Source organism: Crotalus tigris, unplaced genomic scaffold, assembly GCF_016545835.1.
Source record: "Crotalus tigris isolate CLP2741 ecotype Arizona unplaced genomic scaffold, ASM1654583v1 scf7180000024339.11422700, whole genome shotgun sequence".
Taxonomy (NCBI): Eukaryota; Metazoa; Chordata; class Lepidosauria; order Squamata; family Viperidae; genus Crotalus; species Crotalus tigris.
This window is the reverse complement of record NW_024100509.1, coordinates 9,134,954-9,157,032: the sequence shown is the minus strand read 5'-3', so window position 1 is coordinate 9,157,032 and position 22,079 is coordinate 9,134,954. Positions and strand designations below refer to the sequence as shown.

The following is a 22,079-nucleotide window of genomic DNA, read 5'->3' as shown; positions in this document are numbered from 1 at the left end:
AGCCATTTCCAATCTGATGCTTTCTTGAAGTATTGGATGTACAATTCCCCAATTATTGCAAATCTGAAGGGCAAATCTGGGAGAAAAAAAGGTATTTTTATTGTAGGCTTATTTGGCTTAGTTTGATTATGCTGCTCTTAGGAGTTACTGAGTTGCACAAATTGGAAGATCAGAACCTGCCTTCCCTTGTTTTAGAATGTAAGACATGAAAAATTTCCTGACGGGAGGCAGGGTTGGTTATGGGTTCTCTCTCTTAAGGAGGTCCATCTAGAGGGATCAAGAAGTTAGTAACCCAGTTAGTAACCCAGTTAGTAACCCCATAACCCATGGGGATGCTGCAAAGGTTACAATTGTGAAAAACGGTCATAAATCACTTCTCTGTGGTGGCTCCCTCCCTATGGAACATCATCCCTGCAGAGATAGGATTGGGCTCCACCTTGATATTCTTTTGCAAAACTGTGAAGACACAGTTCTGCCTATGGGCCTGGGGACCCCAGGGGGATACGGAGCCCACCAAGTGACTGGTTTAGTTGTTGTCGCTGGAGGGGGGGCATTATTGGTTTTTTGCCTCAGTGTTTTATTTCTGTAAACCATCCAGAGTCACCATGAATGAGTTGGACAGCCATAGAAATTTTCTTAATCAATAAAAATGAATAAATAATGGATTCAAGTTTCAGGAAGATAGTCAGAAATCATGGTCATACGTTGTGACAGTCATTAAGTGGGTCACTATGTGACTGTGTTCAATTTATATCCTTTTTTGCAGTGAATAAGTAAACAAAGTAGTTGTTAAATCCTTTTTATCCAATGGCCTTTTTTTTGCCAGAAACCAGAAGCAAATGCTAGAAATTGTAAAATAAATAAATAAATATTGTGGTCACATGACTGCAGAATGCTGTAAATAGTCATAAATGCAAGCCAATTGCCCAGCACCCAAAATATAATTAGGTGATCATGGTGTGTGTGTGTGTGTGTGTGTGTGTGTGTGTGTGTGCTGCTGGAACTTTGGAACTAGGTCCTAACTAGCCTTTTGAGAGCTCATTGTAACTTTGAATTGTCGCTAAATGAGGACTATCTGAAATAGTGTGCAGTTTGATTTGGGCTAAATATTGTTTGGATTTCTGAATCTAAGTTTTGAATGTAATGTCGAGAATATCATCAAATTTGTAGATGACATCAAGCCAACAATCCAGAAGATAGGCTTAAGATACAGAAGGATCTTGACAGACTTGAACATTGAGCGCTATCTAGCAAAATGAAATTCAGTGGTGAAAAAAGTAAGGTTCTACATTTAGGGAAGAAAAACCAAATGCACAGGTATAGTATAGGGCAGGGGTAGGCAACCCAAAACACTTAAAGAGCCACTTGGACCCGTTTCCCACCAAAAACAAAACACTGGGAGCCGCAAAACCATTTTGATATCTAAAATGAAGATAACACTGCATATATCCTTTTTTACCTTTATTATAGGTGTGTGTGTGTTTGTGTGTGTGTGTTTGTGTGTGTGTGTATGTGTGTGTATATATGTATGTATGTATGTATACATACACACACACACACACACACACACACACACACAGAGGTAAAAAAGGATATATACAGTGTTATCTTCATTTTAGATGTCAAAAGGGTCTCTCTCTCTCTCTACCTCTCTATCTGCCCTTGGTCTGCCACTCCTCTTCCCCCGCTCTCTTTCTTTCTCTCTCTCTCTTTCCTCTCTCTCTCTCTCTCTCTCCCCCTCTCTCTCTTTCTCCCCCCCCTCTCCTATCTGCTGCTCACCTGACAAGCTTCAGGCTGTTGTCCAATAAGATCAGGGGTAGGCACCCTCGTCTCTTTTATGACTCATGGACTTCAACTCCCAGAATTCCTGAGTCAGCCTAGCTGGGCTAGCTAGCTCTCTCCTGCCCTTCCTGCTTCCTGCAGAGACGCAGCAAAGGGAAGAGCTCCGCCCAGTAAGCTTTTCAGCTCCTCGGCGAACACTGTGAGTGCACTCTCTTTTTTACACACACACACACAAAAAAAAAAAAAAACACAGAGAGAGAGAGAGAGAGAGAGAGAGAGAGAGAGAGAGAGAGAGAGAAGCAGGGAAGCGTAATTCCTCTCTCTGTCTCTGTCTCTCTCTGCAAAGGCAGAGGAGGCTGGGAGCCGCAGGGGAAGGCTCAAAGAGCTGCATGCGGCTCCGGAGCCGCAGGTTGCCGACCTGTGGTATAGGGGATACCTTGCTCAATAGTAGCAACTGTGGGAGGGATCTTGGAGTCCTAGTGGACAATAATTTAAATATGAGCCAGCAGTGTGCTGCAGCTGACCAAAAAACCAACCCTAACCCTAGGCTGCATTAACAAAGGGATAGAATCAAGATCATGTGAAGTGTTAATACCACTTTATAATGCCTTGGTAAGACCACACTTGGAATACTGCATCCTGTTTTGGTCATCATGATGTTTATATTGATATTGATAGTGATCAATATTATGTTGATCTAGATTAGGAGTGTCAAACTCAATTTCATTGAGGGTCGCATCAACATTGTGGTTGTCCTCAGGGGGCTGGGTAGGTGTGGCCAGGGTGGGCATGGCCTACTGGGTGGGCATGGCTGGAGTGGGTGTGGCCTACTGGGTGGGCATGCCCAGCTCTACATCATTCGCATCAAGGGTGCTTGTGGGGGCCTGGGCAGGAGTGGGACAGAATTGAGGGTCTCTAGCAGAAGGGGGTGGGACCAGGGCAAGTGCCAAGGCATGGTCCACTGGAAGAGCCTGCCGAAACCCCTCCCCTGGAGCCCAACAAGCTGGATATGTGAAGTAGGCGAGGGCCATTTGCTGGCCACTTCCAGGCAATGGTACATTTCTTCATTCCTCACAAAGGGTGACACCTACCCAGCATGCACCCAAGGGACAGGGCCGATGAGGCAGGGGCTGGTTCCTCGCTGTTTCCAGATGGCCTTGTGAAGCTAAGACTGAATGCATTTCAGCATAGATGGCCACCACAAAATTGTACATTGGCTCCCAGCCGACCTCACTGTTTCCAGGATGGCTTCGCGGGCCACATGAAACCACATTGCGGGCCGCATCCGGCCCCCGGGCCTTGTGTTAGACATGTCTGATCTAGATCCAGCATATGAATATGTAAGAAATAAGACCATTTGAACTATCAACCAACAAGAGAACCAATCAGCTGCTCAGAATTTAAATATAGTTCCATACGAACAACCAATCGCATGACCAACTGACCACACTGGCATACAATACATTCATAAGCTAAGGAGAATAGGACAAGAAAATCTTGCTACTGATGTTACCTAGTTGCACAACGAAATGTTCAGAAACTACATTGAAACAATCTTGGAGAGCAAACCCACTGCCAAAATCTAAAACCTGAGCTATGAGTATTATAAGTTATATGGGCGTAAACCACTTAAACATGCCCGTCATTGGGAGACCTTTGCAATCAGACAATAATCGACTCATGAACAACTACACTTCCTCCATGAGTGCCTCCAAAAGAGAACAGTGCCAAAAAGCATATGCTACAGACCTCCAATTAACTACCCACAAGCATGGAAACTAGCCTACATAAATGGATGTAAAATGCTTCAGTTCATTATTACTGATGTACACAACTGTCTGGAGAATTACGAATGGATCATCAACCAATAAAAAACTAAATGCCTCAAGGCAATCGAACAAGATCTTACAGACAAACTGGAAAACACAATCAACATGATAACTAACAAACTCCAAACCAGACCAGAAAACAAAATGCTCCACAAAAGAAACTAACCAACATTACACCTAAACAGCGACAATTCAAATTAATGGATCAAAAACTTGTCCAGTAGACCATTATCTGAAGATAGAATAGAATAGAATAGAGCTGGAAGGAACCTTGGAGATCTTCTAATCCAGCCCCCCGCTTAAGCAGGAGAACCTACACCATCTCAGACAGATGATTGTCCAGTCTCTTCTTAAAGATCTTCAGTGATGGGGCGCCTATGATTTCTGGGGGTAGGCTGTTCCACTGGTTGATTGTCCTCACTGTCAGGAAGTTTCTCCTTAGATCCAGGTTGCTTCTCTCCTTGATCAGTTTCCAACCATTTTTTCTTGTCCTTCCCTCTGGTGCTCTGGTGAACAACCTGACCCCTTCTGCCTTGTGGCAGCCCCTCAGATACTGGAACACTGCTATCATGTTTCCCTATTTCTTCTTTTCTTTAGACTAGCCAAACCCAAGTCCCGCAGCCATTCGTTATATGTTTTAGCCTCCAGGCCTTTGATCATCCAAGTTGCTCTTTTTTCCAAACTCTCAATATCTTTTTTACGATATGGTGACCAGAATTGGCTGCAGTTTTCCAGGTGTGATCTTACTAGGGTTTTGTAAAGTGATACTAGTACTTTACATCATCTTGATTCTAAGCCTCTGTTTATACAACCCAGGACTGTATTAGCTTTTTTGGTTGCTGCTGCACACTGGTGGCTCATAGTCAAGTGATCATCCACTTGGACTCCAAGGTCCCTCTCACAGTTACTGTTTTTGAGCTAGGTCTCGCCCAATCTATATTCATGCCTTTGGTTTTTCCTGCCTAAGTGTAGGACCTTGCTGTTCTCCACATTGAAACTCATTTTGTTGGATAGGGCCCATTGTTCAGGTTTGTCAAGCTCTTTTTGGATCCTGAGTTTGTCTTCTGGAGTGTTGGCTATTCCTGACAGTTTGGTGTCATCTGCAAATTTGATGAGTTCCCCTTCAATTCCCTCGTCTAAGTCATTTATGAAGATGTTGAAGAGTACTGGGCCTAAGACGGAACCTTCTGGTACACCACTGCTTACTTCTCTCCATATGGATGTAGTGCCATTGAGGACTACTCATTGAGTGCAGTTTGTCAGCCAGCTACAGATCCATTTGGTGTGATGTTGTCTATCCCACCTTTTCCTAGCTTACTGAGGAATAGGTTGTGGTCTACCTTTTCAAATGTCTTACTGAAATCTAAGTGTACTACATCCATTGCATTTCGCTGGTCTATTAGTTTAGTTACTTTATCAAAGAATGAGATAAGATTGGTTTGGCAAGATCTGTTTTTAACAAACCCGTGCTGGCTACTAGTTATGACTTTGTTTGCTTCTAGTTGTTCACAGATCTGTTTTTTTTGATTATCTTTTCTAGGATCTTCCCAGGTACTGATGTTAAGCAGATTGGTCTGTAGTTTCGTGGGTCCATTCTTTTTCCTCTCTTGAAGATGGGGACAATATCAGCCCTTTTTCAATCCTTAGATACTTCTCCGGTGCTCCAGGATTTGTGGAAGATGTGGTGTAATGGTTCTGAGATAACATCTGCCAGTTCTTTCAGAACTCTGGGATGTAATCTGTCAGGTTCCAGTGATTTATATTTGTCAAGATTGGATATAGAGATAAGGGTCAGGTAGATCGTAAGCAGCAAACTGCCCCTCCAAACCCTGCGTGCCTCTTCTCTCTACATGATCTCATCCATTCACATCACCATGGCAATGTGGGAAATACCCCAGGCTGGTACATGATATCACCTGGTTCACATGATATCAGCTAGGTTACATCAACAGGATGTGGCAGAAAACTGCTGCCTGGCTGGGGCCTCCTAGCTGGTATATTCTTAAGGATTGGCAAGGGGTTTCACCAATAGAAATCCTGTTGCTATGCTAATGCCATATGCTATTTGAATACCTGTATAAAAGGCAATAAACGCTGCAAAGGCAGTCAGCCATATTTGCACCCTGCAATGAATGGTCACTGAATCCTTCAGTTGGATAGGTGTTCCCTTAGCATTTGCTTGCTTATTTTAATTTTTGTTTCTAATATGTCTTTTGCAGTGTTTTTTTTTGTGTGTGTGTGTTGGGCTATAGTTTCTTTTTGTATGAAGACTTACACAAAGTATGAGTTAAGCAGCTCTGCTTTCTCCCTGTTGCCTGTAATTTCCTTGTCATCTTCTTTCTTTAGTGGGTCTACAGTTTCCTTGATTTTTTTTCTTGTTATTAATATGTTGGAAGAAAGTATTTTTATTGTTCTTGATTTCTGTTGCAAGTCTTTGTTCTGAGCCTTTGCTTTTCTGACTTCATCTTTGCATGTTCTGGCTACCTACTGATAATTGGCTTTAGTTATGTGCCCCTCTTTCCATTTTTTGTATTTGTCCTTTTTGTCTTTTAGTTTGTTAGAGAGATTTTTGTGTAGCCATGCAGGTTTCCTCTTGGATTTCTTGTTTTTCTTTCTCAGTGGTATTGTGCTAGCCTGATCACAATTTTCAGGGTTTCCCACACTTCTTCAATTGTTTTCCCCTTTAGGATTTTCATCCATGGGATTTTTCCTCGGTTCTCTCTGAGTTTGTTAAAATCAGCTCTTTTGAAATTCAGGATATTGGTTGGATTGTTTTCTATTGCTAGCATTTGCATTATATTAAATTTCAGTATGACGTGGTCACTTTCACCCAAAGTGTCAGAATCCAATTATATTTCATCTTTAGTTATCAAATATAGAAAACCCCAATTCTGCCTTCTCTGGATTCTGCCATAAGAGGGAGAGAAGGGGGAGAACGAAGGGGCTTTATGGCCCTCACTTCCTTCAGTATACTTCTAAGGAACTGAATGTGTTTATTGCAACCTCAAAGAGTTTGAATGTGATTAGCACCAAAAGACCTTACCATAACAAAGGAGGCTATTTACCTTTCATGTAGTTTATCTGAAGTCTCCATCCAGACGGAAGAAAGGAAGAAAGGGGTGGGATTGTGATGCCTGAAACTATCACTGGAAGGGGGGTTATTGGGTGGGACTACTGGGGAACCCCTTAAAACCTCGAATGGGACAGCTTGAACCCCAAGTCCTGTCTAGAACGCCTGCAACCACTTCTTCTTAATAAAGGATTCCTGTTGGAAGAATTATTCCAAGAGTTCTGTCTTCTTAAGATGCAAAGTGGGGTGGGTCCTTACATTAGACAGGACTTGCAAAATTAATCCACCAGGAAGGGAGACCCTTGCCCAGGGATTTTGCAAAAAATTACCATGTCAGACAATGGACAAGAGAGGGGGAAAACTCCCTGGAAAGAGAGCCGCTGCCCCAACTGGAACCTTGCCAGATGTTGGGATCCGAGAGGTCAGATTCCTCAGGAGAAGAAGTGGTGGAGACACGGGACCACAAGCCTCGCTGGTCAATGGGCATTGGAAAGAAAAGTGAGTGGAGAAAGGAATCAAGAAAGGTGACCCTGAGACGGGGGACCAAGCAACCAGAATGGAAGCAGGAGATGGAGAAATCCCTACACGCAAGTGAAGAGGGAGGAAGCTGGGCACCGTACTCAGACTGGATCCTAAAGAAAGCTATTGACCTGATGAAGAGAACTCTCAGCTCCCTAGAAGAGGAGAATCCTGAGCCCTACAGCCGCCCCAGCTCCTGGAGCCGCAAAGGGAGAGACACCGAGGGGGACGTGGAACCTGCAAACCCGGGGACATCTGCTGATCCAGTAGTCCCCACCCCCTACCGGACCACAGATGGCAATCTGGACGGAAGACACTACCACCAACAATGGAGGCACCGATCCATTCCAAGACGTCCGCCGTTGGAGTTGAAACTCAAAGGGGAGCCAACACGCTTGGGGTTTTTCCTAACCCAAGTCCTCAGCTACATGGAGGAATATGGGCAGGACATCCCTAGCAACAAAGCCCGCATCTGGATCGTGCAATCTGTCCTGGATGGACCGGCTGCAGATTGGGTGGTGAACTTGCATGACTCCAATGCCCCAGAATTCAGTAACTTCAACCGTTTCATGTCCTCTCTGAGAAGACGATTTGAAGACCGCCTGGCTGATCGCAAAGCCCATGAAAGAATAAAGACGATGAGGCAAGGCAAACGCCCGGTGGCTGAATATACACAAGAATTCCAGGCCATTGCCAGCAAACTGAATTGGCCAGAAGACATCCTCCTTAGCCATTTCAAAGACGGACTAAATTATGATCTTTATGATGCTTGCCTGCCCTGAGGGGACCCACACCAACTTGAGGAATGGTACATCTTGGCAGAGGAAGCAGACATTGACATATTGAAGAGACACCACTGAGGAAAACAATGGAGCTGCTCCCCGCCTGAGCTGACACATGAACCGGTGAAATCATCGGCTACAGCCAAGAAGCAAATGGGGTGTTTCAAGTGCGGAAGAGAAGGGCATCGAGCTGTAGAATGCCGCTCCAAAGCCCCCCAGCACAACCCAGACAGATCCCCAACCAACAAATCTGGAAAGTCTTCAGCTAAGCCAAAAGAAACTGCCATGAGAATGATGGAAATTACGGAACCCCCCACTTCTACTCACCAAGGGGAAAAAATTCCAGCCTACACCACAGGGCCGGTGGATGCCTCAGATGACAGCTCGGAGGGCGAACCCCTGGTAAGTGGACACATCGCACCCATCCTCAAGACAGTGACTATATTAATTCCCCCCATGCCCGAAGCTGTGAAGGTGAAAGCCTTAATAGACTCTGGCTGCACCCGTTGCCTCATTAGTCCAACACTAGTGGGGAATCTGGGCATCCCATCGAGGAGACTGGAACAACCAATCTCATTTGGCCAGTTAGATGGATCCATAGCAGGGGGGGGGTGCCAGCTACCCTAGCCACTCTACCAATACACCTCTCCCTGGGCAAACATGAAGAGGACATAACGTTTGTGGTGACCCCAGGCATGGAATGCCCAATGATTCTAGGGATGGAATGGTTGAAAAAATGGAACCCCTGGGTAAATTGGAGGACGACAGAAATCAAATTCCCGAAGGGGGACCCTGTGGACTTAAAACCCCAAGGGAGGCTACCAGAATCAAGAATAGAAAAACCATCCATAGGAGAGGAAAAAAGATTAACAGAAATACCAGAGGAATATAGAGACCTTGCTGAAGTTTTCAGTGAGGAGAGGGCGAAGGAAGTCCCCCCCCAACGACCCACAGACTGTACCATTGAATTCAAGCCTGGGGCAAAACTCCCAAAGCCCAGATTATACTCCATGAGCCCAAAGGAGAAGGAGGAAATGGAAAGATTCATAAAAAAAAACCTAGAGAGAGGGTTTCATTGAGCCAGCCAAGCCTAAAGTGGCTGCCCCGGTCCTTTTTAGAGAGAAGAAGGATGGCTCTTTACGTTTATGCGTGGATTATAGGGCCCTGAATACAATCATTGAGAGCAACCTATACCCTCTGCCCCTCATGAAAGACATGCTGTCACACCTATCGAAAGGGAAATTTTTTTCTAAACTAGATCTAAGGGAAGCTTACTATCGCGTGAGAATTAAGGAAGGGGACGAATGGAAGACTGCATTTAACTGCCCCATGGGGTGGTATCAATTCAAAGTCTTGCCATTTGGATTACAAGGGGGCCCTGCAGTCTTTATGCAATTAATCAATGACGTTCTAAGGGAGCACCTGTTTAAGAGGGTCCATGTCAACCTTGTCAGAGCGGTTTTAAAGAAGCTGTGAGCCGCCCACCTATATGCCAAACTCTCAAAATGCGAATTCCACCAGGAAAGGATAGACTACCTAGGTTATCGCATATCCCCCCAGGGCATTGAAATAGACCCAGAGAAGGTCAAAGCAGTATTAGATTGGGCACCACCCCGCACAAGAAAGCAACTACAAAGTTTCCTGGGCTTTGCAAACTTTTACCACCAATTCATCCCCTCATTTGCCCAGATAGCCTTGCCCCTCACTAACTTACTAAAAACGAAGGGAGCATCTTCAGTAAAACCTAGCCAGCCACTAACATGGACAATGGAGTGCCAAGCAGCGTTTGAGAGATTAAAGAGACTTTTTTCTGCCGAACCAGTACTAAGGCACCCAGACATGGACAAGCCCTTCGTAATACAGGCAGATGCAAGTGATGTGGCAGTGGGGGCTGTTCTATTACAAGAAAACAATGAAGGGGTATTGCAACCCTGTGCATATACATCCAAGAAACTCACGGAAACAGAACAGCGCTGGCCCGTATGGGAGAAGGAGGCTTATGGGATACGTTGGGCATTACTCACGTGGCGACAGTTCCTGCAAGGCAACAAAATCTCCTTTCAGGTGTGGACTGATCACAAAAATTTCCTGAAAACGTCCAGGAAACTCAATCCCAAACAAGCCCGCTTGTCCCAGCATTTTCACCAGTTCCAATTTAAGCTCAAACATTTATAAGGAAGAAAGAACTTCCTGGCAGATGCACTATCTCACATGCCTCAATATAACAGCGCACGAACCATAGACTCTAGACCAATAATGGCAGAGTCACAACTGGCAGCACCAGTAACCACAAGAACCCAAGCCAAATTAAAACCACAACTGGACAGCCAAACTGGAATTGAATTCAGAAAAAGTTTGGAAACAGATGGATGGTTCCAGAAAAACAAAAATGTGTGCACAATGAGAAACGGGTTGCCTTGGGTAGGGAAAAGCTATATATACCAACAACTCAAAGAGTCACTTTCATGCAGCTTTGCCATGACACAAAATCAGCAGGGCATTTTGGATTTGTAAAAACTTTACATTTAATTAAATGGCAATTTTGGTGGCCATCCATGAAAAAGGACATAGAAAGTTATATAGCCAGTTGTCCAAAATGTGCCACTGCAAAGAGGTTGCAAGGGAAATCGCCAGGACTATTGCAAACAGTGGCAAGTCCCTCAGCCCCCTGGAGAGAAATAGCCATGGATTTTATAGTGGAATTGCCAGAAAGCAATGGGAATACTGTGGTCTGGACGGTCACGGACTTGTTTTCCAAACAGGTGCACTTTATCCCTTGCCAAAAGATTCCCACTGCAAAAGCCTTAGCAAAACTTTTCATCCAGCACATTTACAGATTGCATGGGGCACCCCAACGTATCATCTCTGACAGGGGGGTGCAATTTACATCTGCATTTTGGAAGGAATTTTTATCCCTCTTAGGAACCACTCAGGGACTGACATCTAGCCACCACCCACAAGGAAATGGGGGGGGGCCTGAAAAAATGAACTCCGTACTTAAGCAATATTTAAGATGTTTTCTTAGTTTCCAGCAGACCGAGTGGGCGGACTTACTCCCTTTTGCAGAAGTTGCCTACAATAATGCAGTCCACTCCAGCACAGGTTACACTCCTTTCCAAATAGCCACCGGTCAAAGTTTCAACCCCATGCCAGAGTTAACCCCAAATGAACCAACGATCCCTTCACTGAAAGAATGGATGGAAAAACTACAAAACACCTGGCCAATAGTTAGAAAAGAACTAGATGAAGCTAGGCAGGCATACAAAGCACAAGCCGATAAAAAAAGGGTTGAGCCTACACCATTCATTATAGGAGAAATGGTGTACTTATCTACAAAATACCTAAAGTCCCTACAGCCCTGTAAAAAACTTGGACCAAAATATATAGGACCTTTTCCAATTAAAAGAATCATAAATCCAGTAACAGTAGAATTAGAATTACCCAAAAATCTCAGGCAAATACACCCAATTTTTCATTGCAGCTTGCTGAAAAGAGAGCATCAGTCACCTCTACGGCCAAAAATCCCCCCACCACCACCTCCAATCATGGTGGAGGGCGAACAACACTTCAAAATAAAGGAAATCCTTGACTCTAGGAGATATCATGGAGCAACTCAGTACCTAGTTGCCTGGAAACACCTCCCTGCCTCACAAAATGAGTGGGTCCATAAACGTCATGTCAGAGCCCCAAAGCTATTGAAGAAGTTTCAGACAGAGTATCCTAACAAGCCTGACTAACTTTTATACCTGTTTTGTTTTCTTTCAGGTGGATCTCTCTTATTTTTAAGGGGGGCCGGATGTCAGAATCCAATTATACTTCATTTCCAGTTATCAATTATAGAAAACCCCATTTCTGCCCTCTCTGGATTCTGTCATAAAGAAAGAGAGGGGGGTGAACAAAGGGGCTTTATGGCCCTCACTTCCTTTGGTACAACTTCAAAGGGTTTGAATGTGGTTAGCACCAAAAGGCCTTATCATAACAAAGGAGGCTATTTACCTTTCATGTAGTTTATCTGAAGTCTCCATCCAGCCGGAAGAAAGGAAAAAAGGGGTGGGATTGTGATGCCTGAAACTGTCACTGGAAGAGGGGGGTGATTGGGTGGGACTACTGGGGAACCCCTTAAAACCTCGAATGGGAGAGCTTGAACCCCAAGTCCTGTCTAGAACGCCTGCAACCATTTTCTCTTAATAAAGGATTCCTGTTGGAAGAATTATTCCAAGAGTTCTGTCTTCTTAAGATGCAAAGTGGGGTGGGTTCTTACAATAGTCTAGAACAGAATGCAGCATGGAACACAGAATAGAACAGAATAGAATAATAACTTTAGTGTCACTTTAAATGTACATTAATCAGCATACATTAAAATGAGATTTTGTTGCATACAGCTCTCAAAGGGTAACCACCTCCAATATACACTGCATAAACATGACAAAATAAAAATATTTATGCATATAGCCATTTATTTCATTCAATTTAAATTCAATTATCATTAAAACCAAAATCAGTACATTTGTCATGGTTCCAGCTGAAAATCCCAACAAAGTAAGCACACTGGAGACATGCCAATCTCTAATGTAAATCTTTATTGGGCTATGCATTCCAGCACTAACAAGATGAAAAAAGTGCTCTGGCATTTTAGCACCAGAACAGTAAATCAAAAGCATAGAAACTCCCTTTCCCCTGACAGTGCAAGTCACATTCCCCAATTAAGCCTCAGATAATTATTGTGAAAAAACTCTTTCATTTCTTAGCAAAATCTTGAATCACTTCTCTTCCCAGGCTAAATTGTTTACATGCATACAATGAATCTATAGTTCCCCACACATCTGTTGGTAAGTGAAGAAAATACAATGGCTGAAAAAGAAATAAGAATTTTTTTAAGCTTGACATGCTGAAACCTCTAAAACCCAGGAGAACCCAACAACTCAAAGAGTCACTTTCATGCACCTTTGCCATGACACAAAATCAGCAGGGCATTTTGGATTTGTAAAAACTTTACATTTAATTAAAAGGCAATTTTGGTGGCCATCCATGAAAAAGGACATAGAAAGTTATATTGCCAGCTGCCCAACATGTGCATCTGCAAAGAGGTTGCAAGGGAAATCGCCAGGGCTATTACAACCAGTGGCAAATCCCTCAGCCCCCTGGAGGGAAATAGCCATAGATTTTATAGTGGAATTGCCAGAAAGCAATGGGAATACTGTTATCTGGAGAGTCACGGACCTGTTTTCCAAACAGGTGCACTTTATCCCTTGCCAAAAGATTCCCACTGCAAAGGCCTTAGCAAAACTTTTCATCCAGCACATTTACAGATTGCACGGGGCACCCCAATGCATCATCTCTGATAGGGGAGTGCAATTTACGTCTGCATTTTGGAAGGAATTTTTATCCCTCTTAGGAACCACTCAGGGACTGACATCTAGCCATCACCCTCAGACAGATGGACAAACGGAACGTTGTCATTCAGTATTTGAGCAATATTTGAGATGTTTTTTAAATTTCCAACAGAGTGATTGGACGGACTTACTTCCTTTTGCAGAAGTTGCCTGCAATAATGCAGTACACTCCAGAACAGGCTACACTCCTTTTCAAATAGCCACCGGTCAAAGTTTCAACCCCATGCCAGAATTAACCCCAAATGAACCAACGATCCCTTCACTGAAAGAATGGATGGAAAAACTACAAAACACCTGGCCAATAGTTAGAAAAGCACTAGATGAAGCTAGGCAGGCATACAAAGCACAAGCCGATAAAAAAAGGGTTGAGCCTACACCATTCATTATAGGAGAAATGGTGTACTTATCTACAAAATACCTAAAGTCCCTACAGCCCTGTAAAAAACTTGGACCAAAATATATAGGACCTTTTCCAATTAAAAGAATCATAAATCCAGTAACAGTAGAATTAGAATTACCCAAAAATCTCAGGCAAATACACCCAATTTTTCATTGCAGCTTGCTGAAAAGAGAGCATCAGTCACCTCTACGGCCAAAAATCCCCCCCCACCACCTCCAATCATGGTGGAGGGCGAACAACACTTCGAAATAAAAGAGATCCTTGACTCTAGGAGATATCATGGAGCAACTCAGTACCTAGTTGCCTGGAAACACCTCCCTCCCTCACAAAATGAGTGGGTCCATAAACGTCATGTCAGAGCCCCGAAGCTATTGAAGAAGTTTCACACAGAGTATCCTAACAAGCCTGACTAACTTTTATACCTGTCTTGTTTCTTCCAGGTGGATCTCTCTTATTTTGAGGGGGCCGGATGTCAGAATCCAATTATACTTCATCTTTAGTTATCAAATATAGAAAACCCCAATTCTGCCTTCTCTGGATTCTGCCATAAGAGGGAGAGAAAGGGGAGAACAAAGGGGCTTTATGGCCCTCACTTCCTTCAGTATACTTCTAAGGAAATGAATGTGTTTATTGCAACCTCAAAGAGTTTGAATGCGGTTAGCACCAAAAGACCTTACCATAACAAAGGAGACTATTTACCTTTCATGTATTTTATCTGAAGTCTCCATCCAGACGGAAGAAAGGAAGAAAGGGGTGGGATTGTGATGCCTGAAACTATCACTGGAAGGGGGGGTGATTGGGTGGGACTACTGGGGAACCCCTTAAAACCTCGAATGGGAGAGCTTGAACCCCAAGTCCTGTCTAGCACGCCTGCAACCACTTCTTCTTAATAAAGGATTCCTGTTGGAAGAATTATTCCAAGAGTTCTGTCTTCTTAAGATGCAAAGTGGGGTGGGTCCTTACACAAAGTTCTGGGAATTTTGGTTCCTTGTATCACGTCTTCTGTATTTGTAAGGATTAAGTCCAGTATAGCTTTACGTCTAGTTCTCTCCTCCACCTTTTAGGTGACAAAGTTGTCAGCTAGGTTGGTTAGGAATCTGTTTGATCTTCCACTCACTGCAGAGTTTGTCTCCCAGTTGATATTTGGATAGTTGAAATCTCCCATTACTATTGTGGTATGCTTCCTACATGCATTTGTTAACTATTTCTTCTGGTTGGTTGGGTGGCCTGTAATATACACCTATGGCAATGTCACTTTTTTCTCTTTTATATTGACCCATATACAGTATGGAGAGATTTTATCCTTCATCATGTGCATTTCTGCAGATATGTAGTGTTGTCTTACATATAGCGCAACTCAACCTCCTCTTTTTGTAGGCCTGTTTCTTTTGAACAATTTGTATTGTTCATCCATCAGTCCATTTCATTCATGGGTTTCGTCCTACAGGTTTCTATTATGGCAACTATGTCAGATCCTCCCTCATGTACTATTGCTTCTAGTTCACCCTGTTTGTTCCCCAAGCTTTGAGCATTTGTGTATAAGCATTTTAGGCTATCCATGGAAGTGTTTCTTATATTTCCTGATTGTTGTTTGAGTTTTTCTTTTTTTTTCATCACTGCCTACCTCATTGTTTGATTTGTTTTCTTGGGATTTGTGATTAGTTTTGGGTTCTAGAGATTCTAGAGATTGGTCACCCTCCCCCCTTGGTTTTAGTTTAAAGCCCTCCTGATGAGTTGGGCCAGTCTTTTTCCAAGTGCATTTTTGCCTGTTTTTGTGAATGTAGCCCATCCCTTGCCAAGATTTCTTCATGTAGGATATTCAGTCCATGATCCAGGAAACCAAAGTTTTCTTGGCGACACCAACCCTTTAACCAATGGTTTATTTCTAAATTTCTTTTTTTCCCTCAATGGGTGTTGGCCTTTTGTTGGGAGTACTGATGAGAACACTACTTGTGCTCCTAGCTTCTTGACTTTATTGCCTAGTTCAGGGGTGTCAAACTCAATTTCATTGATGGCTGCATCAGCATTGTGGTTGCCCTTGGGGGGGCAGGTGGGTGTGGCCAGGGTGGGTGTGGCCTACTAGGTGGGTGTGGATGGAGTGGGTATGGCCTACTGGGTGGGCATGGCCAGCTCTACATCATTCGCATCAAGGGTCCCTGTGGGGGCCTGGGCAGGAGTGGGAAAGATCTGAGGGTCTCTGGCAGAAGAGGGTGGGACCAGGGCAAGTCCCAAGGCATGGTCCACTGGAGGAGCCTCACTGTTCCTCTCAGGCCATGCCGGGGGGGGCTGGATGGTGGTGCATGCTGCCAGGAGCCCTGGACAGCAGATGTCAAATGCCCAGCAAGAAACGCAGCTGGGGAGGTGTCACCCTTCATGAGGAATGACGAAATGCACCATCGCCTGGAAGTGGCCACCACATGGCCCTCACCTACTTCACATATCTGGCTTGGTGGGCTCTGGGGAAGGGGATACCATGAGCAGCATGAGAGTCAACGTTACCTGCGCAATGCCGCCTAGCCCTCAACCTGCCCGGTTTCGGCAGGCAGCGGGGCACTTTCCTCATAGCACCAAGAGCCTGAACTGGATGGCGCAAATCCAAAAAGAAGCGCAATGCTGCCCAGCACCCATCCTGCCTGGTTTTGGAAGGTAGCGGGGCACTCTCCTCACAGTGCTGAGAGGTTGAGCCAGGCAGTGCAAAACTCGTCAGCTTTGCATTTTGCTGCCTGCTGAAACTGGGCAGGCTGTGGGCTAGGCAGCATTGCACTTCTCATCAGATTCACACCACCCAGCTCAGCTCTTGGCACTGTGAGGAGAGCGCCCTGCTGCCTGCTGAAACCAGGCAGGCTGGGAGCTGGGCGGCCTCACTTTTCTTTTTGGATTTGCGCCGCCCGGCTCTCAGCATTGTGAAGTAGGCGAGGACCATTTTCCGGCCATTTCCAGGCATTGGTGCATTTCTTCATTCCTCACAAAGGGTGACACCTCCCCAGCATGCACCCAGGGAGTGGAGCCGACGCAGTAGGGGCTAGTTCCTTGCTGTTTCCAGACAACCTTGTGGAGCTAAGACTGAATGCATTTCAGCATAGATGGCCACCACAAAATTGTACATTGGCTCTCGGCCGGCCTGGGCCAGGGCCAAGGCAATGAGGGCCATTCCCTCACTGTTTCCAGGATGGCTTCACGGGCCACATGTAATCACTTCGCTGGCTGCATCCGGCCCCCGGGCCTTGTGTTTGACATGTCTGGCCTAGTTGTTTGTCACTACAGGTTGTTTGTTGTGTCTTTCATCCCAATGTGGTGGAGAAGGAGGGGGTAGTAATCTGTGGGCCTAATTATTTTGGTTAGATTCTCAGCCACATCTTTGATTTTTGCTCCAGGGAGACAGCATACCTCCATGGATTGTATGTCTGGTCTGCAGATGGATGGTTTTGTTCCTTTGAGGATAGAATCTTCTTTTACCAACACTCTCCTTTCTTTTTTTGGGGGGGGGCTGTAGTTTGGGGTGCTTTTCTGTTTATTTCAGGTGTTGGTTGATGTGGCTTTTCGGGGGGGATATTTGAAGTGACTTTTTTAGGGATATTTGAAGGGTTTTTTTTGCTAGGTGTCTGCACATCTTCTTTGAGGGGGGGTTGTGGGTCTGCATGTTTCTGTCTAAGGGGAGAAATTCATTGGTCAGTTTTAATGGGGCTGCTTCTGGTTGGGTAGGATTGGGCAGAAGGGATTTGTTTGTTGTATGCTATTTCTTTCTTTGGGTATTGTGTTTCCTTCTGTGTGTGGCATACCTCCATTTGTCCTCCTCCAAGGATTTATCAGCAGGGTCAAGCCCTCTGGGAGTTATTTGTTCCTTGTTTGGTTCACTTTGGGTGGAGCTTTCTTTCGTACGTTTGGGTTTGGCTAGAGTTGCCCCTAAGTTCCTAATCTTTTCCTGGCATCAGTTTTATACACAAGGAAGAATATTGACATGAGGACACAAGACAATGGCAAATTAACAATCTGTGTATACCAAAAATCCATGCACACAGACCAAATTCCAAATTCCAAATTTCACAATCAACCATCCCTCTGCACACCAGAGGAACTGTATCCAGACCTTTTTCAAAAGAACCAAAACACATTGCAGCATTAAATTATTGAGAAAAGCGGAAGAGAAACACCTTTTCAATGTTTTCCTCCACAATGGCTATCCCAAAAATTTCATTATACGATGCTTATCGTCCAATCCCCGACAAAATACACAACCAACGACAACACAAAAACAAGTCCTGCCATACATCAAAGCAACATCCAAAATGGCTGCCAGAATATTACAACCTGTAGGAATAATGATAGCTCACAAACCCACATTTACACTCAAAAAAGTGCTATCTAAAGTCAAAGACTAAATACAGAAAGAAAGAAAACAGCAACATAGTATACAAAATCAATTGCAACAATTGTAACCAGTTCTATGTAGGACAAACAGGAAGGCAATAAAAAACAAGGGTTCATGAACATCAACTAGCAGTTAAATGGCATAACCAAAAATCCATGATCTCAAATCACATTGATAATAAACAACACCAATTTGATTGAGAAGAAACAAAAATCATTGGGCATGCCAATACTTGCCACATATGCGAATTTATTGAGGCCTGGTATTCTACCAAAGAAGCAATTAACAACATATTGATCTAGATCCAGCATATGAATATGTAAAAAAACAGACCATTCAAACTACCAATTAACAAAAAACAAACAAACAATCAGCTTCTCAGAATTTAAATATAGCTCCATACGAACAACCAATTGCACAAGCAACTGACCACACTGGCACACAAAACAGCACACATAAGCTAAAGAGAATAGGACAAGAAAATCCTGCTGATGATACATCTAGTTTGGCAACAAAACATTTAGAAACTATATTGAAACAAGTTTGGAAAGAAAACCACTGCTAAAATGCTACAAAGCTTTCTAAAAGAGAAAGGGTTTTGTGGCACAATAAAGAGATTTGGTGGCAGCTATGTTAATTGGAAAGAATCCATTGAAGTAAATATTTTGAAAGGGAGCGAGATCTTGGAGTCCAATAGACAGTCAATTAATCATGAGTCAGCCATATGCAGAAGCAGCCCAAAAAGCCAATGCAATCCTAGGTTGCATTAACAAAGCCATAGAATCAAGATCACATGAGGTACTGTACTAGTACTGCTCTATAAAGACTTAGTAAAGCCACACCTGGAATACTGCATCCAGTTTTGGTCACCACATTACAAAAAATATGTAGAAACTTTGGAAAGAGTGCAGAGCCAAGCAACAAAGATAATTAGGGCTCTAGAGGCTAAAACATACAAAGAACAGTTGAAAGAACTAGGCATGGTTAATCTATACGGGGGTGACATGATAGCAGTATTTCAATATTTGAGGGACTGTCACAGAGAGGAGAGGATCAATCCATTTTTTCAAAGCACCTGAAGGATGGATAAGAAACAATGGATGGAAACTGACCAAGGAGAAATTCAACCTAGAAATAAGAAGAAATTTCCTGACAGTGAGAACAATCAACCAATGGAACAGCTTGCCTTCAGAGGTTGTGGGTGCTCCATCACTGGAGGATTTCAAGAAGAGATTGGACTGCCACCTATCATAAATTGTATAGGATCTCCTGCTTGAGCAGGGGGTTGGACTATATCAAGAGTCCCCAACCCCCGGGCAGTGGCCCACTACTGGGCCCCGATCTGTTTGGAACCAGGCTGAAGATACAGTGGGTGAGCGCATGCATGAAGCTCCGTTTGCAGGAGTGGTGGTCACTTGCACTTGTATATGAATCTCCCCTTGTGCAAGCGATAAAAAAAAAATATCCAACCAAGTACCTGGTGCTGAGATAAAGAGCTTTGAAAATGTCATGGAGTACAGTAGCATCAAGGTTAGGCCGCTTCAGCTGCTCATATAACTCGTGTGCTCGATAACCTAAAAAAAAAAAATCCAAAAAATATCTGCCTACCTTTTGAGCCCAAGAGTTGCTGCATTAGAAGCTGTCAAGATAACTTACCCAGTTGGATGGCTAAAGGCATGTTCCCCAAGCAAAGCTTCATGTAAGCCAATGATGATGCTAGTTTAGCAATAGTCAGTAACCCTCCTCCAACTACTTGAAGATGAGAACTACGTTTGATGGCCATTAACTCATACTTCATCCATTCATGTTGGCAACCCATCATTTGATAGCAGAGGGAGAAATCCATATAGGAGGAAATTATCTATGATATTGCAAATAAAGGCACAAATGAACTTTGGTACCCATTAAGAACATTTTAATAGAAAGAATCTATTATTGGATTAGTCAGAAACTTGCAGGACGTATCTTGATCTTTCCTTGAAATTTTCAGTTTGGCACTCACTCCAATTTGAAGACCAAAATTGGTAATATAATTCTGGAAGATGATCTTTAATACTAAAAATGAGAGTAGTGTTTAAATAGCTTGGCTGGACATCTCAATGTTTTGTTTTTGTTTCTGTGAAATCTAGTTTTGTGTTAAGATGCTTCAAACAAATGGTTGAATTTTCAAGAAAACTTAAAAACCCCACTGTCCTCATAGGTACCCATTTACAGTACAGGTAATCCCCAAGTTATGAGAATTCACTTAACGCTCGTTCAAAGTTACCTGATAAACGCCCCCTAGTGCTTATGAGCAAGTGCCGAAATTATGAATATTGCAGCACCATGGCAGTTGTTCACCCTTGCAAGCAACCACAGTGGCACTGCAACATTCACCCTAACTATTCCCTCCCTTCCCCCCATCCTGGGTCTCTGTAGGCACCAGGCCTTCAATACTCACCTTGTGAAGATCGAGATCCTTCGCTTTCTTGGCTGCTCCAGGCCTTTGGTGCATTTACAGAGAATGGAGGCTTAAAGTAATGCAAGATCACATGAGATCAGTGGACGAGATCTACTGATCTACTGATGAGTAGATCTATTAGTGAGATCTACTGATCTCACGTAATCTCATGGTACTTTAGGCCTCTGTTCTCTGCAACAAAGAATGGAACTGAAGCCAGAGGATACTTCAACAGCCCGATCCAGGCACCAGAGGCCTTCTCCAGGCTGCTGCTGCCCATATCTGAGACTGGGAACGCTTCTGCGGCCCTCCAGCAGCCCATTTCCGGGTGGCAGCAGCCTGGAGAAGACATCCAGCACCCGGATCGGGCACCAGAGGGCTGCAGAAGTGTTCCTCCAGCCTAAGATCTGGGCAGAAGTGGCCTGGAGAAGGCATCCAGTGCCTGGATCGGGCTGCCAGATGGCTGTGGAAGCATATCCCGGCCTCAGATCTGGGCAGCAGCAAGAACCGTAGGAGAGAGGAGACTGATCTTTTCAAGGTGAGTCTGGCATAGCAGGGAGAGGGAAGTATTAGTGGGTCGGGAAGGACTTGGGGGCCTGTTCCATCACTAGGCCCTCTATAGCCTTCCCCACTCTGAGATACCTCATGTTCACTTAACGAGCCCTGTGCGTCTTAACAAGCAAGGGAATGATTTTGTTTGAGGTAAGAGATTTATTCCCAAGTTTTTGAGTTACAAGTGGAATGGGCAGGCTCCATTACACTCATAACTCGAGGACTATCTGTATGAGAGTGTATCAATGGTCTTAATGTCCTTTAACTTGTATAATAGATTCAGATAACAGAGCAAAGCCTTGAACATTAGGGAATATAATTGTGGCACCTTCTTCTAATATATATTTGGATGTTGTCATCATTACTGAATCAAGGTGGTGCAGTGGTTAGAATGCAGTACTGCGGGCTACTTCTGTTGACTGCCAGCTGGCAGCAGTTCAGCAATTCGATTCTCACTGGCTCAAGGTTGACTCAGCCTTTCATCCTTCTGAGGTCGGTAAAATGAGGACCCAGATTGCTGAGGGAATAGGCTGACTCTGTAAACTGCTTAGAAAGGTCTGTAAAGCACTGTGAAGTGGTATATAAGTCTAAATGCTATTGCTATTGCTATTACTGCCTTTTTTCTAAAGTAGTGAAGTGAAAGTTTGATTCTAATGTGGCTTCTTCTTCCTATATTCCTTTTCTTTATACTATGTTTCTTTTTATTTAAAATTTTATTTAGAAAAGAGTACTGGTTGGCATCGTGGTAAGATGGATGTAGGAAGGCAGGGCTCTGCCTTCCACGCCCGATTTTGCCCTGCTGGGGGCCCTAAAAGGGCCTAAAGTTGCCCTGAAGAGGCAATGAAGAAGGAGGGGTGCCTCGCCGACCATGGAGAGATGGTGGTCTTTCTGTTCGATCCAAGACAAGTCCTCCAAACCAGCAAGGGAAAGACTGGCTGCATTT

General features: G+C 44.0%; 1 protein-coding gene across 1 annotated transcript in view; it reads right to left on the bottom strand.

Moving 5' to 3' along the window:
• ADCY10 (adenylate cyclase 10) overlaps positions 1-22,079 on the bottom strand; it is a 212,712-nt gene that overhangs the window by 67,525 nt on the left and 123,108 nt on the right. The window contains 2 exon segments of the mRNA XM_039326127.1: positions 19,622-19,718; positions 19,801-20,005. Coding sequence (XP_039182061.1) covers positions 19,622-19,718; positions 19,801-20,005 — 302 coding nt within the window.